The sequence below is a fragment of the Carlito syrichta genome, unplaced genomic scaffold (assembly GCF_000164805.1).
Source record: "Carlito syrichta isolate Samal-C Ts95f unplaced genomic scaffold, Tarsius_syrichta-2.0.1 Scaffold236941, whole genome shotgun sequence".
NCBI classification, from domain to species: Eukaryota; Metazoa; Chordata; class Mammalia; order Primates; family Tarsiidae; genus Carlito; species Carlito syrichta.
The window spans coordinates 247,490-261,374 of NW_007181037.1; the positions used below are offsets into that span (position 1 = coordinate 247,490).

Below are 13,885 nucleotides of genomic sequence, written 5' to 3' on the forward strand. Positions count from 1 at the left end.
AACAAGTGTGGTCTTGAGAGCCAGTTGAGGAAGGTAGAATTAACATTACACAGAGTATGACTGAATATGGGAGCCCAGAAAAGAGCTGGCTCAAAGGTGAGAATACACAGAATATCAAGAACTGGAACCAGGCTATCCAGAGATGGATTAAGCTGGATAAGAAGTAAAGACGGATGAAGATTAAGAGGATGGTAGTGGCCATGGTGAATCTGGAGACAGTCCACTGTCTTATTTATGTGTCTTCTAACCCACCTGATGGTTGTTTTTGTCTCCAGTGCCTAATAAGTGCTCAGTGAATGATGAATGAATCTATACAGTGGAATCAGAATAGAGTCCAGGAGTGGTCCTGCATGAGCCAGGAAGAGGAGGGGTGGTCTCAGTGGTAATTTTAGGTGGTGCCATTACCATCCATGATGCCACTGCCGAGAATAAGATTAAGGCAAGAGAAAAGGTAGGCTGCTGACCACTGTGGGATGACCAGTCAAGGGACCTCAAGTGATGGCAGCAGAAATCCAGGAGACCATTGCTTGTCATTAGAAATGGAGAGGGACTTCGCATTTATGAAGACCAAACTAGCTGAGAGCTGAGATGTACCCGCTGCCTTCAATGTGCTAATGCAATAAACATGAGCATTCGCACCTTTATTCTATGTTTAAAGATACGTCTAGAAAGAGTTATACATTGTCACTGCTAATCTACTTTTTTCCTTGTGAAATAGACAGCTTTATGACTGTTATGACACTGTTCTCAAAATCTGACTACTGCTGTTCTTCCATTAAATTTAACACATTGACAAGTGTTTAGAATATAATATAATGTTGAATATGTGGGGGGAAAATGGTTTTCTATCTGACCTGTTCTTTTAGTTTTCTTGTACAATAATAGTTTTCTTGTACTTGCTTGTATGACTCTTATGCATGCAAGCAAATATATGAATAAAAATAATCTAAAGACTAAAACATTAATGGTCTTTATATTAAATATATGGACAGTCAAGTGTTATTTTTCTAAACAGGCATGCTCAGAGATAAATTACCTATGATGATTGTTTCAAATCTGCAATTATCTTGGTAAATCCATCAAAAATCAAAATTCATATGTGACCAAGCAAGAAGTTTTACTACCAAAAACAAGCGCATGCAGGCGGTGTATAGGGGATAAACAGTAGATAAAGAGGCAGCATTGAATTTCCTTTTATACTCAAGCTTGAGGACAGGCAGACCATTATTCACCCAGGCCTGTACTGACTAACAGAAGCACAGGGTTTATGAACTGCAAGTCATTTACTTTTAAAATTCAATTTCGTTTCTTCGATCATTGTGAGCAGGAATATCTATAAAAGGTTTAGACAGAGATTGTAGCATAGCAATCTATAAAAGCATGTATTAGTTGGAGTTAACTCACTGAACAAATATTTATTGAGCACATATATATGTATATATGTCACCCCTTGTGTTTGAGACATGAGGGGACAAGGCAGACCCAAGTTTTCTGTCAAATTTGAGATGAACCTGGAGTTCCAGACTCATATTTTATTGTTCTTGTTGCTACTGTGGTTAACATGTGAGTGACCGATTTTGTTTCCAGCTTTCAACAGAAACTATTTCCTAAAGCTCGAAATGCTGCATTTCTGGTGTTCATCCCAAGTAGCAATATTCAATGCAATTTTTAAAGATTCCACAGTGTGTCTGTTTTGATGGGGCCAATTAGAAAATCTGGGGAAAGAGGAATTCAGGAAGTCAGGGAGTCATAAGAATGCTTGGAATTTTTAACAGCTTTCACTAAACATGTTCTGTATCATGACATGTTCCTAAAGACCATAAAAGTTAGTTTATATGAACAGAAACTACTTTTTGCCTTACTGATAACTACAAATAAATAATTCAGATGACCACCCACCAAAAAACCTAGACCTTTGGGGGTTTGTGTGTTTCCTATGAAATATTTTTCTTATACATTTTTATCCTCAAAGAGAAAAATAATGAGGTGGTAACTTATCTTATTCCCATTTTTAAATTTTGTAGTGCTCGTTTCAATATTTCTGTATAACTAATAATATTATAGAATAAGATAATGATTAACTTCTTTCTTTGATTTGACTTTAAAGGGATGGAAGGCATTCTTTTATTTGCATTGCAATACAGCAACAGTGATTTCTCCAGTTGAAATTACTTAATCTGTCATATCGGTTTCATAGTAGCAATCAACTAAATTAGATACAGGACTATAAATTTAGATAGCACTGTTTTATTCACTAAGAAGCCTTATGTGAAAGTTCATGAGAGCTGCACAGAGCACAGCTGTTTGGTCGTGGTCCAGCAGTAGGAAGTGGGGGTAAAAGGAGCTGGGTAGATAACCTTTAGTTAATATGGTTTGGTAAATTAGATCCTATATATGCTAATTCTATGCTTTTTTTAATAGATGGAACTGATTAAAAATATAAGTACTGCCGAACAACCCTATTTATTCACTCGACATGTTCATTTCCTCAACTTCTCAAGGTAAGACATTTTCCAGTTTAACGGTTCTTTCATTTTCTCCGAATGAACAATTACTTTAGAAATCTACCTTTATTTACAAGGTAGTACAATTGCCCTTGGAAAGACATTTTTAATCCATTTAGTTTATTTTTGCTAAGAGAGAGTGATTTGAAATATTTGGACAGAGGCTTCATTTCTTCCTAGAATACCATCTTAAATCTTTTGAAAATTTGGATATTTTTAATAAGAAGCCATTTGACGTGATAGCTCTAAAAAAAAATCAAGTTTTGTGTTGAAAGAAATAAGAAGGTAGGGGATGGGTACTGAAATATTTTATTGCATATTTTTATATAGTTTGATACTCTGAGAATACCTTAATGGTAGAGAATGCATATTTTATAGACTCCAAAGAGCTAGGACCAGCCTCTTTTTAACACAGTCATGTGCCACATGAGGACATTTTGGTCAACAACAGACCTCATATGCAATGGTGGTTCAGTAAGATGAAAATACCTTTTTTTTTTTTGAGTTGGAGTCTCACTTTGTTGTCCAGACTGGAGTGCAGTGGCTGCTCCCAGCCACCGCAGCCTCAACCTGCTGGGCTCCAGCGATCCTTCTGCCTCAGCCTTTCAAGTAGCTGGAACTACAGGCGCGCGCTACCACACCCAGCTAATTTTTGATTTATTGTAGAGATGAGGTCTCGCCAAGTTGCCCAGGTGGGTCTCAAACCCATGGGCTCAGGCAATCCACTCACCTCACCCTCCCAAGGCTTGGGATTACAGGCTGAGCCACCAAGCCTGGCTGAAAATACCCTATTTTTACTGTACCTTTTCTGTGTGTAAATACACGTATACTTACCTTTGGTTTACCATTGCCTACAGTATTCAGGACAGTAACATGCTATCCAGTTTTGTAGCCTGAGAGCATTAGGCTATACCATCTAGCATAGGTGTGTAGGAGGCTAAACCATCTAGGTTTGTATAAACACACTCCATGATGTTCACATAATGAAACAAAATTACACAATGATGCATTTCTCAGAACATGTCCTGTCCATTTGATTACTGCATGTTCGACATCGCTGAGGTACTTTAGAATTCTGATTTTTTTCCTTCAGTGACTGTGGCCTTCTTATAATGATGCTGATCCTTAGTTTTAGTTTTTTAGCCCCTCTGCTTGTTAAATTTGCTAGCTTCAAGTTCTGTGCATTCTCTTCCCCAGTGGTTTGCTAGCATAGGTTTGCTGTCCCTGGGCCTCACTCCTGAACTGATGACCCCTGGCTTCCCATTCTTCCCCTGTGGTCCCCACTGTCTGCACTCACAGATGGAATCTCTCTACGACAGATCCTAGGTTCCAGGGGTAGAACTACTGAACAGTCTGGCGATCCCTGGGCCTCTCTGGTCAGCCATCTGATGTGCACATCCCTCATTTTAAGGGGATAACAGTACCTCACAGGTCCACACGAGAGCACCAGTCCCCAGCCCTGAACGGCAGGCAGCACCTGCTGGTTAGTGCCAACCTAGTGACCTGAGGGCCAGGCATCCAGGGAGGCAGACTCTGAGGGGAGGACAGGACTCTGCCCTGAGCATTCACTGCTGCTGTCAGGTGGGTGCCTGACAACCTACCAGGCTGGGAGAAGGTTTTAGCCTTCAAAGGAGGCCTCTTGCAAATTAAGTGCAAAAAATGAGATTTGGCAACGCAAGTTATTAAGCAGAGAAGAGGAGCCTTGTCTTTAAAAGCAAACATCTCCTGAAGTTTCCCCAGCCTGCCTGGTAACCAGAGTTTTCTTGGATAGTGCATAGAAAACCAGGTTTTCTACAGAGACCCTGGGCCAGGTGCTGGACAGTTTGGAGTGTGTTTCTATCCATGTTTATGAAGTGGCTAGTCACTGGATTGATGGGTTGTATGCCTTGTCGCTTCCTTCCAGAAGGCCATGAACATATCATCAGACATAATTAGATAACGAGGGCTTGTTAGCTTTTTCAGGCATTGTGTTTTATGACTTCTAAAGAGAAGAGCACCATTTTTCTGATCCTTGCTGTTCCAGCGAGCTTCCCTCTACATCACCCCTGACGTCCTCAAACCTCATTCATGAGTACTTCTTGCTTCATAGGTCAAAGTTTTACAACCAAACAAATTGCAGAGCCATGAATTTTAATAATTATCTTAGGACACTGTAAAACACTAATGAGAAGCCATGGCCAACATCTTAATTGGATCAGCAGAATACAACATGGTGGCCATATTCTAATCATGGCCTCTACCATCACATACGTGGACAGGAGTTTCATCTTTATTGCTTTAATTCTGAAAGAAAAAAAAAGATAAATGCCTTTTAGAAGACACCATGTCTGCGGAAAAAGGTGTTGGCCTGGCTATTAGTACCTCTGGGCATTGGAGCTTACCTTCGCACTGGCCATGATTCTGGGCAAGTCATTCAGCCTCTTACGGGAAGGAGGGATCTCTGTTTTTCCATCTATAAAACAGGGACAATTCCTGCTCACCCCAGCTACCCTGTAGGGATGCTCTGAACATGTGAAGGAAAGACCTTCTGAGAGAAGGATGCTATATATATTTAAGGTGGCATTTGAGGGTGTTTCTTATAGAAGTCTCAGTCTGAACCCACGGTTCAGCGCCTGTTTCTGTGGCGACGCCTGAGGGCTGGGCCAGGCTCTGTTTCTCCTCCCTCAGTTCCATTTTGTTCAAGTAAACACATGTTTATGGAGTACCTTCTATCACTTGTATACTGGACTAGAACCGTGGCTTCCCCCATGAACATTAACTGTTACCCTTGACTTTGAGAAACTCAGTTCTCCCATCAATGGGTGATGAATATAAGGAGAGGCGGTCGCAGGGCTCCCCCTAGGGGAGGTGGGAGGAAGGAACCTCCCTATGGGAAGAGAACCTGAAAAGGCTTCTCTGCAGGGACATGAGGATTGGGTCAGCTTTAGACAAATGAGGAGAAGGGCATTCCCAGTAAAGGAACTGACAGGAGCTGAGCTGGACCGAGAGAAACTGAAAGGGGTGCAGAAAGTGCAGCCCAGAGGATGGGAACATCTGGAATGGAACGGCAGTCAGGGTTTTAAGCAGGAATAACTAGAGACTGACCTAGCCAGCTCTGCTCCTTTCAGTAAAAAGTCAACATTGACTCACCCCACACACTGGAGCCCAGGGCCTTAGCTACAACACTTACACAGAAATAAAGAGAATGATAAGTTGAACTTTAATATACGACAAGGCTATTGTTAAATTCCTAGAACATGGGAGGTTAAAAATCAGCTTTTCCTTTTTTAAGGGAATAGCTTTATTTAAGGAAAATTTCTTAGGTATACATGGCAGACTTTGGGCATTCAAAGAAAGGCCCCAACTATACAATTGACCAAGAAAAGCAAGTAAGTTGGAACTTGTTGAGAGGATCTTTTTTTTTTTTTGAGTTGGAGTCTCACTCTGTCGCCCAGACTGGAGTGCAGTGGCCGCTTTCGGCCACCGCAGCCTCGCTTGCTGGGCTCCTGCGATCCTTCCACCTCTGCCTTCCGAGTAGCCGGAATTACAGGCATGCGCTACCACGCCCGGCTGATGTTTTGATTTATTGTAGAGATGAGGTCTCGCTGCCCAGGCGGGTCTCGAACCCGCGGGCTCAGGCAATCCACTCACCTCAGCCTCCCAAAGGCGCGGGATTACAGGCTGAGCCACCGAGCCCGGCTTGTTGAGAGGATCTTAACATCCTTTAAAAAATAAGCTCTAGACATACTTTGAATGATAAGGTATAAAGATAATTAAGCTGCTCTTGAGTAAACCTACCATTATAGCTGCTGACAGGCTTATTGCTTGTTTCAGGATAATGAGGTTCCCAGGAGAAGAATTGATACTGCAACCTAATATTCTTTGCTGATATTTCTAATCTTCCACACGTCGTTAACATGCAGCAAGATACTTGTTGGTGAGCGGCCTATAAGAATGGAAGTCTAGCCCCTCTCTCTCCACACCTTTTGCACACAAATGCTCTGAACTTTTGAAGGTTATGGCATTATACCCCAACTAGTTGCCCTTTCTTTCTTTTTTTTTTTATTAAAGATGTTATTTTTACTTTAAAATTTAGATACTCTGAGTCATAGAAAATGCTTTCCTGTGAGTTTTTGGTAATTCAATAGCTGACTTATTTTATTTTTTCAGTTTGGAATCTTAGTGCCTTTCCTTGGGCTGCTCTTTCATACTGTTTTTGAACTCCCTAGAAATTCAGACCAAGCAGATGCTTTTTACCTGGACTACTGGAGAATTGAGCCAACTGTCCTAAAAAGATGCTGCTCTTTTTTTGTGATGTTTAAATCAGGTTTTTAATATTTAAGAACTATGATTTCATGTGTCTTCTTCCAGTTTTCAAAGTATGCTTAGGATATGATTTTTTAAAAAGATCCACTTCCCAACATGGACAGTATCCCTCCAAAAATGCCTCAGATCCACACACTGGAAAGACTTGTGACAGACCACAGTTCCATTTTTCTGTTCCCTTCCTCCAATTTTGTTTGTTTTCTAAGCTTTCGGTGTGTGGGGGGAAGGTCGAGGATATAATTCTTTCTCCTGTCACCTTCCAACTGGGCTCTTGCAGGGAAACCCTTAAGAAGTTTGCCTCAAATCCCAGTGTTATCAAAATAATCCAAGTGAATTCTAAGAGATACCAATATGCTAAGTAATGTCAAGTCACTACTTCTCCAAATGTTTTTTCATGTAGTTCTTCCTTTTTCACCCATGACCCCTTCGCCTTCCTTTGCTTCCATTTCTGTTTTCTATGGATCTCAGATGATGGCTCCAATGTCAACACTAACTTGCAAAACAAAAAAATGAAAAACAAATCAACCTCCAGGCAAGCAGGGTGGGGCGTGATGTGGAAGGGGAGGTGTTTCGAACACTTACTCTCTCTTTCCTGCAAGTGAAATCTTAATTACCAATGTGAACAGTGTTTCTCACATCAAATTTTGTGAGCAAAAAATCTGCCCTCTGATGGCATTATTTAAGAAAACAAATCCAATCTTGTTAATTCCATAATTCAATTTGGTTTTCACATCTTATTCCTAAATGTTGACTTTGCTTTTTATTCTTATTAGCAGAGTGATCCATTTTAATTCTGTGTCCTTCAAATCTTTCACAATGTGACAGAAGCCACAAGCTTTGAAGAGAACACTGGAATAAAAATTGATATGAGGAGTTAACACTGTCTCTACCTCCTTAAACATACCACAGAAGTTCAATTTACAAGTGAGAGTTTTCTCTCAGTTCTCCCGACTTAACCACTACTGGACTTTTCATCTTCCTAAAATGGCACCCTCTTCCTCATGTGTCTGCTTTTCCCTGCACAGCAAGCTGTTCTCCCCCACTGTGTGAACCCACCAGCTGTGATGGCCCATCAGGGACAAGTATAAGCTGGACTTTTCCTCAGCCCACCTCATATCCTGTTTATTTCTTGCTGTTTGTTGCCCGTTGTCTATTTCATGCCTTGTCAAGTCATCTTTCTCTCTGAGCTGAAACCCTAACCCCACCATCCCCTCCAACCCCCATGTGTCTCAGCTTCTCACAACAAATGTTTCTACTTCTCCTGCCTTAGGCAGACCAGGGAGCAGAATGTGGCTGTCTCTTCTGCTTGTGTTTTGTGATGGCAGTTTGTGGGGGAGGGGGTAGGGGCGGCCTATCTGGGCAGAGAAGATGGAAGTGTCCACTGCATGGGGGCACGAGGATAGAGGACACAGTCCTCCCCCCTCAGACCAATTCCCAGTGGATGTTCAGTGACTACCAAGGGCTCTTGTTACTTTGCTTGGCCTCCAGCAAAGGACCATGAAATAACCATCTCTACCCTTCTCCTCCTCAGCTCACCTCACCCTGCCCCACAAGTGGTCATACCCCTTCCTGTGATGGTCTTTGTCTCACTTCAAAATGTCTTCCTTTCTTGCTGACAAGGATCAAAGTCATGGGCCTCTTGCCTGTGGTACCTTTCATCTCTTAATGTAGGTAGTAGCACAAAGATAACTTCTACTTCCAGGGCAGAGGTTAAAGAGGAGATAGACTTTTAGCAGAATGGTAGTTAGTAAGGGTTGGGGTAGGGAAGAAAGGAATTTTTTGTTTGATGGGTACAGCGTTTCAGTTTGAGGTGATAAAAAAAGTTCTGGAGATGGTTGCACAGTAATGTAAATTTACTTAATCCCACTGAATTGTACACTTTAAAATGGTGAAAGAGGTAAGTATAATGTTATTTATTTTTTCCACAACTTAAAAAAAGAAGTTATCCTTTCAAAAAGTATTTCCAGTCTTAGAACTCTGCTGTCGTGGGAGGACAAGATTTAATTTTCCAGAATAATTCTGATCTGAAGTCTTGATTTACTTAATATATGGAATGTTTGTAATTACAGAAGGAATACATTTAGCATTTTGATGAAAGTATACCTAATTTTTTTTCTCAAGAGCTTTGTGCAGCTATTGAAGAGGTGACTAATATTATTGATAAGTTGATTAATTAACTGAAAAAGCAGTATGAAGCGGATGTTGACAAAGATGCTCAGAATGAGATATTTAGAGATTCCTCCCCACAATGAGAACTATGTGGATATTATTCCTAGGTAATTGTATCCTACTTTGGATTATCTCAAAACATTAAGTAAAAATAAAAATGAAAAAGAATATGATAAATTGCAGAGGGCCAGAAGGATACCCACTGGGATGATTACAGAGTTGGTAAATATGACCCGTGAACAAATGTCAAAGGAATTGATAATACCTGCTATTTTACGATGACTTTAAAGAGTGCTTCAAATATGCAGTAGTCATTGTAGTGACCAGAGGACAAAAGGGTGTGTTGTTAAGTGAAAACAAAATGTGACCTGACTCTTCTACACTAGTGTATGTATAGCTTGGAAGCTAGAGTCAGCTATAGTCACCACAGTTTTTCAGAGTTCCATAAAGACCAACTATGGATTATACAACAAAGGGAGATAAGTCTTATGACAAAAGCCAAAGGAGTTTTTAAAAGAAACAAAACGTTAAATGAATTACTCTTGACAGTTAAAAGGCTGAACGTTGTAAAAACATGTGAAAAGCTAATCCTTTGTGTCTCATGGCTCAAACAAAAGGAAATGTGCATAAAGACAAGATATAAAATATTGGCTGGGTATAAAAAGACTCCTCAAGTGTCAGATTAACAAATGAAATGAACTTCACAGGGAGGTTGCGGAATCTTCTCTCAAGGGTCTTACAAATAAGGCAGAGTATTATGCTGCATGGAATAGTAGGTACAAACCACTGTCACCCCAGAATGGAGTAGGAATAAACAGTAGAGTCAGGTGACCCAGAGACTTTATAAGGGCAACAAGGAATTCTTACCAGTTAAAAAATACTAAGAGAGGAGAAACTGGTCCTGAAAAAAATGGAATGAGGGTGGGCAAATTTGTTTTTCTTCTCAAGCACGAGGACACATGGTGTGCTCTGGGGGTATCATGGTGACATTCTGGCCTCTTCTGTATTGCTGACATGCCAGCCCCCGTATGCCAGTTTGGGAGGGAGCTGTGTGTACAGAAAGGATGTTGGCTGACAATCTAAAACCATTATTACTGTCATCTTCTGGAAAGAGGGAGGCACATACTGGACACCACTCTCTCATAGAAATTTCTAAAGAAATTTCTATTATATAATCAGGACCATGATAATAAATTCTTAAGCCATCTAAAACTTCAGTTTTGGAAAATTATTCTGGAAATTTTGCATTGGATTCCAGCATACGAACAGAAGCAAGTCATCCATGCTCAACAAGCCTTGTCAATACTTATGTCTCTAGCCATCAATGGAAGGTGGCAGCGGACAGGCTGAGAACCATCTCCTAGGGGGAAGTTGTATATGCATTCACATGATTGGGCAGTTAACACTAGTAGTCATTCTTCACATGAACAGAGAAACACAGTCGGAGTTTTTAAAAGCATGATGCCGTCTTTCGAGGGTCTAATTAGATGCATATTTGATATACATGCTTTGTCTTCCTAGACTCTCACATTATTACTTCAGTTGCTGTTTATCATAGATATGAAATCCAATTTAATTAAAAGAGGATGATAAATCTACCACGTGTACAGTTAGCTGGTGGTTGGCATAGCTAACTCTTGGGACCCCAGTCAGTTGTGGATCCAGGTGCATGAATGCCACCTTGTATACATCTATGAACTGACAGGAGTCACACTGGCGAGGCTAACCTTACTCTTGAGCAGAGTGTGTTTCCATATGGCAGTACTGGCGAAGTCCAGAACGTCATTCATGTGTCCTGGTGCCTGAACAACCCTTTTGGAGAGTCATTCCTTTTTGTTCCTTTGGAGTCTTCTCTCTGAAGGTTCTATTTAAAAATACAAATAAACTGAGGACAACATTATAGGAATTCGGACACAGAGAAGGATTGTGGCTTGTTATGTGTACTTTCCTCTGGCATCAGAGCCCTGTGATATTGGCAGAAACATAACGACTGAGAAGCATATACCCAGGCATTCATTTCTTCATTCAGTCACCATTTGTTGAGCACCTACTGTGTGCCATGCACTGAGCTACATGATGTTGTTCCTGGCTGCAGAAGGCTCACAGTCTGCTGGAGAGACAGACACATCTGCACAGTGATGGAGAGAGGACCTGGGGCACAGAGTAGAGTGGGGGATGACATTAGGTTGGATGTTAATTGCTGAAGGATTGTAACTCCAGGCTGGGTTTTGAAAGGTGAGTGGAGTCTGCTAGCTAGAGAGAGGCAGGATCAGGGTCCTTTCTTTTTCTGACCCTGACAGAATATCTAGGCATCCTCATCAGAATGTCATAGGGTCACAGGGCTAGAGGAGCTGTGGGTTGCTTAGGAGATCACCAGAACATGACCTCTGCCTAGAGACTAGGAAGCTCCCCCCTGGACTCCTCTGGGCACTGCTTTCAAGCAGTTCCAAGAGAAAGGGGAGGAATCCTTAAGACAAATCTAATCACTTTGCCTGGGGAAGACTCACTCTTGGGCCAGCTTTTAGTGCATCTAATCCTTTTTTGGAAGGAATTAAAAGGGAACACCTGGCTACTTATTTTATTTTCATCTAAAACCACTCGCCACCACTTGAGAATAATTATCTTGTGTTTTGTTTTGTTCTTGATGTCCTGCATATTATTACTCTCTTCAACTCTGGAAATCACCTTTCCATGATTAAGAGCACAAATTCTGGAGCCAGACTGCCTGAGTGTACATCCTGGCCCAACCACCAGTTATTCACCCTTTCCCTGCCTCAGTTTCCCCAGGTGTAAATGGGGGTTATTATGGTTTCTACTTCATTGAGGTTTTGTGGGGCTTCATTGAGTTGGTCACATAAAGCATTTAGAACAGGCTGAATAGCACATACTCAGTACCCACCCACTTTTAACTAGCCTTAAAAAATCAGTGATCTCAGTATTACAAGAGAGAGATCAGCAGTAGTGGGACACTGCAGTGGAGGGGTGTGTGGTGTGTGGAGGGGAACATAACATCACTAAGGGTAGAGGACCGGTGAGAGGCCCACACTTTACATTAACAAGTACATAAACAACTTGTGTACCTAAATCTAATTTATAAAATCATCTTTAAAATAAAGAAAAAAGTTTAAAAAAAAAACTCAGTGATCTGTCACAGAAACAAAGAACTGAATACCACATGTTCTCACTCATAAGTGGGTCCTGAACATTTATCACAATACTACAACAGAGGGACTGGCAGTAGCGAGACACTGCCGTGGGGGGGGGGGGGGGGAGGGCGGGGCATCACTAAGGGTACCTGATCCTAGACCCTAAGCCAGGGGAAGCGAGAACAAGTTGGAGGCCCAAACTTCACCTGCATATAGACAACTTATGTCCCTAACTCTGACTTTTACTCCACATCTTTACAATAAAATAAAGAAAAATAAGTAGAAGAGAGAAAAAAATTCAATAAAAAATGGGCTATTATTCATCCACTTACCACAGAGCACCGTCTATGGGACTGCTTGAATTACAATATAGAGGAAACACCTTTTCATGCAAGGTAGTAGCCAACTGAAACAGTCTCTGAAAGTCAACTGCATGCACATGGGTCCTGTGCCAGTCACTGGGGATACAGAGTCTAAAAAATCCAGCTTGGCCCCTCGTCCTCAAGAAACCTATAGCCTAGTGAGAAAACCAAACACCATCTCTACCATAACATGGATGCTAGCATGGTTTGTAGATGCCGTGCTATGAAACAGTCCTCACAGCCTCTCAACAGGTGTCTGGAACAGGTATCGTCTCTACTTCCTGCATGATAATAAAATACCCATCAGGAAACACCACTTGCTTATTAAAGTGTGTTTGGTACCTTAAAGGAGGTCATCTTTTGAACATTAACCTAGAAGGGAAATGTTGTCTAAGTAGGCCTTGTTTTTCCTCCGGAAGTGATGGGTTGTAACAAGCTTCATGTTTGTGTGCATGTGTGTGTTAGGTTTGGAGGAGACCAGCCTGTCTACATCAACATCATTAGAGACCCCGTCAACCGGTTTTTATCTAACTATTTTTTCCGTCGCTTTGGAGACTGGAGAGGGGAACAGAATCACATGATCCGCACCCCCAGCATGAGGCAGGAAGAGCGCTACCTGGTAAGTCCAGCTGCATGCAAGAGGTCTTCTCTTCATGGCCCGGGGGTAGCTCCTCCAGGTTGCAGGGCTGCCCTCACCTTCTGTGGCCTTCCTCGTGGCTTTTCCACAGAACTCAGTGGGGAGAGGATGCTTCCTCAGGGAGAAAGTGTTGGCCAGTGAAACTTGTTCCAAATGACTCAAATCCTAATGGACATTTTCTCAAGTGATTTTCTGGTTTCACTTGGCTTTGTTTGTCTTTGGTGCTAGGCTTTGGGTCCCAGAGGAGAATAAGTCTTTCCTAAGGCATCATGACCAGCACTGGCATGTTTAAGAAGAGCAGAGGTGTTGGGGCATGTCTCATAGAGGGTTGCAAAGGCCCATCTCCTCCCTCACCCCACTCAGTTCCCTTGGCAACCTTGTGAGGGAGAGGTGTTTTCGGATGAGGACCTTTCCATTCCAAAGGGATATAGAATTTGCCAAAGTCATCCCGTCAGGAAGGGTACAACCATGACGACTGTTTCCAGGTCCTCTGACTTCAGGGTCAGGGTTTTTTCCACAACAGCATGACAGAACCCTGCCATCATGAAACAAATTTGCTTGCTTTCTCCAGACCTTATTTTGGGGCCCTCAGCTCCATAAGGGATGTTGATCATGACCCCAGTAATTGTTTCCACAGTGCAGAAGTTGATAACAAAATACAGGGCAGAGTTATACATCTTTCTTCCAGCACCAGAAAAAGGTACGTTTCTTATCCCTGTGTTGACAAAGGCATACTGAGAAGCTGACAGTCTGGTGTCCAGA

The 13,885-nt window shown here is 41.8% G+C and overlaps 1 protein-coding gene across 2 annotated transcripts in view; it reads left to right on the top strand.

Moving 5' to 3' along the window:
• Positions 1-13,885, top strand: part of UST (uronyl 2-sulfotransferase) — a 322,433-nt gene that overhangs the window by 188,050 nt on the left and 120,498 nt on the right. For both annotated transcript variants that reach the window (XM_008051829.2, XM_008051830.1), the window contains exons 4-5: positions 2,422-2,501; positions 12,952-13,105. In XM_008051829.2, coding sequence (XP_008050020.1) covers positions 2,422-2,501; positions 12,952-13,105 — 234 coding nt within the window. The remainder of the gene's footprint in view (positions 1-2,421; positions 2,502-12,951; positions 13,106-13,885) is intronic.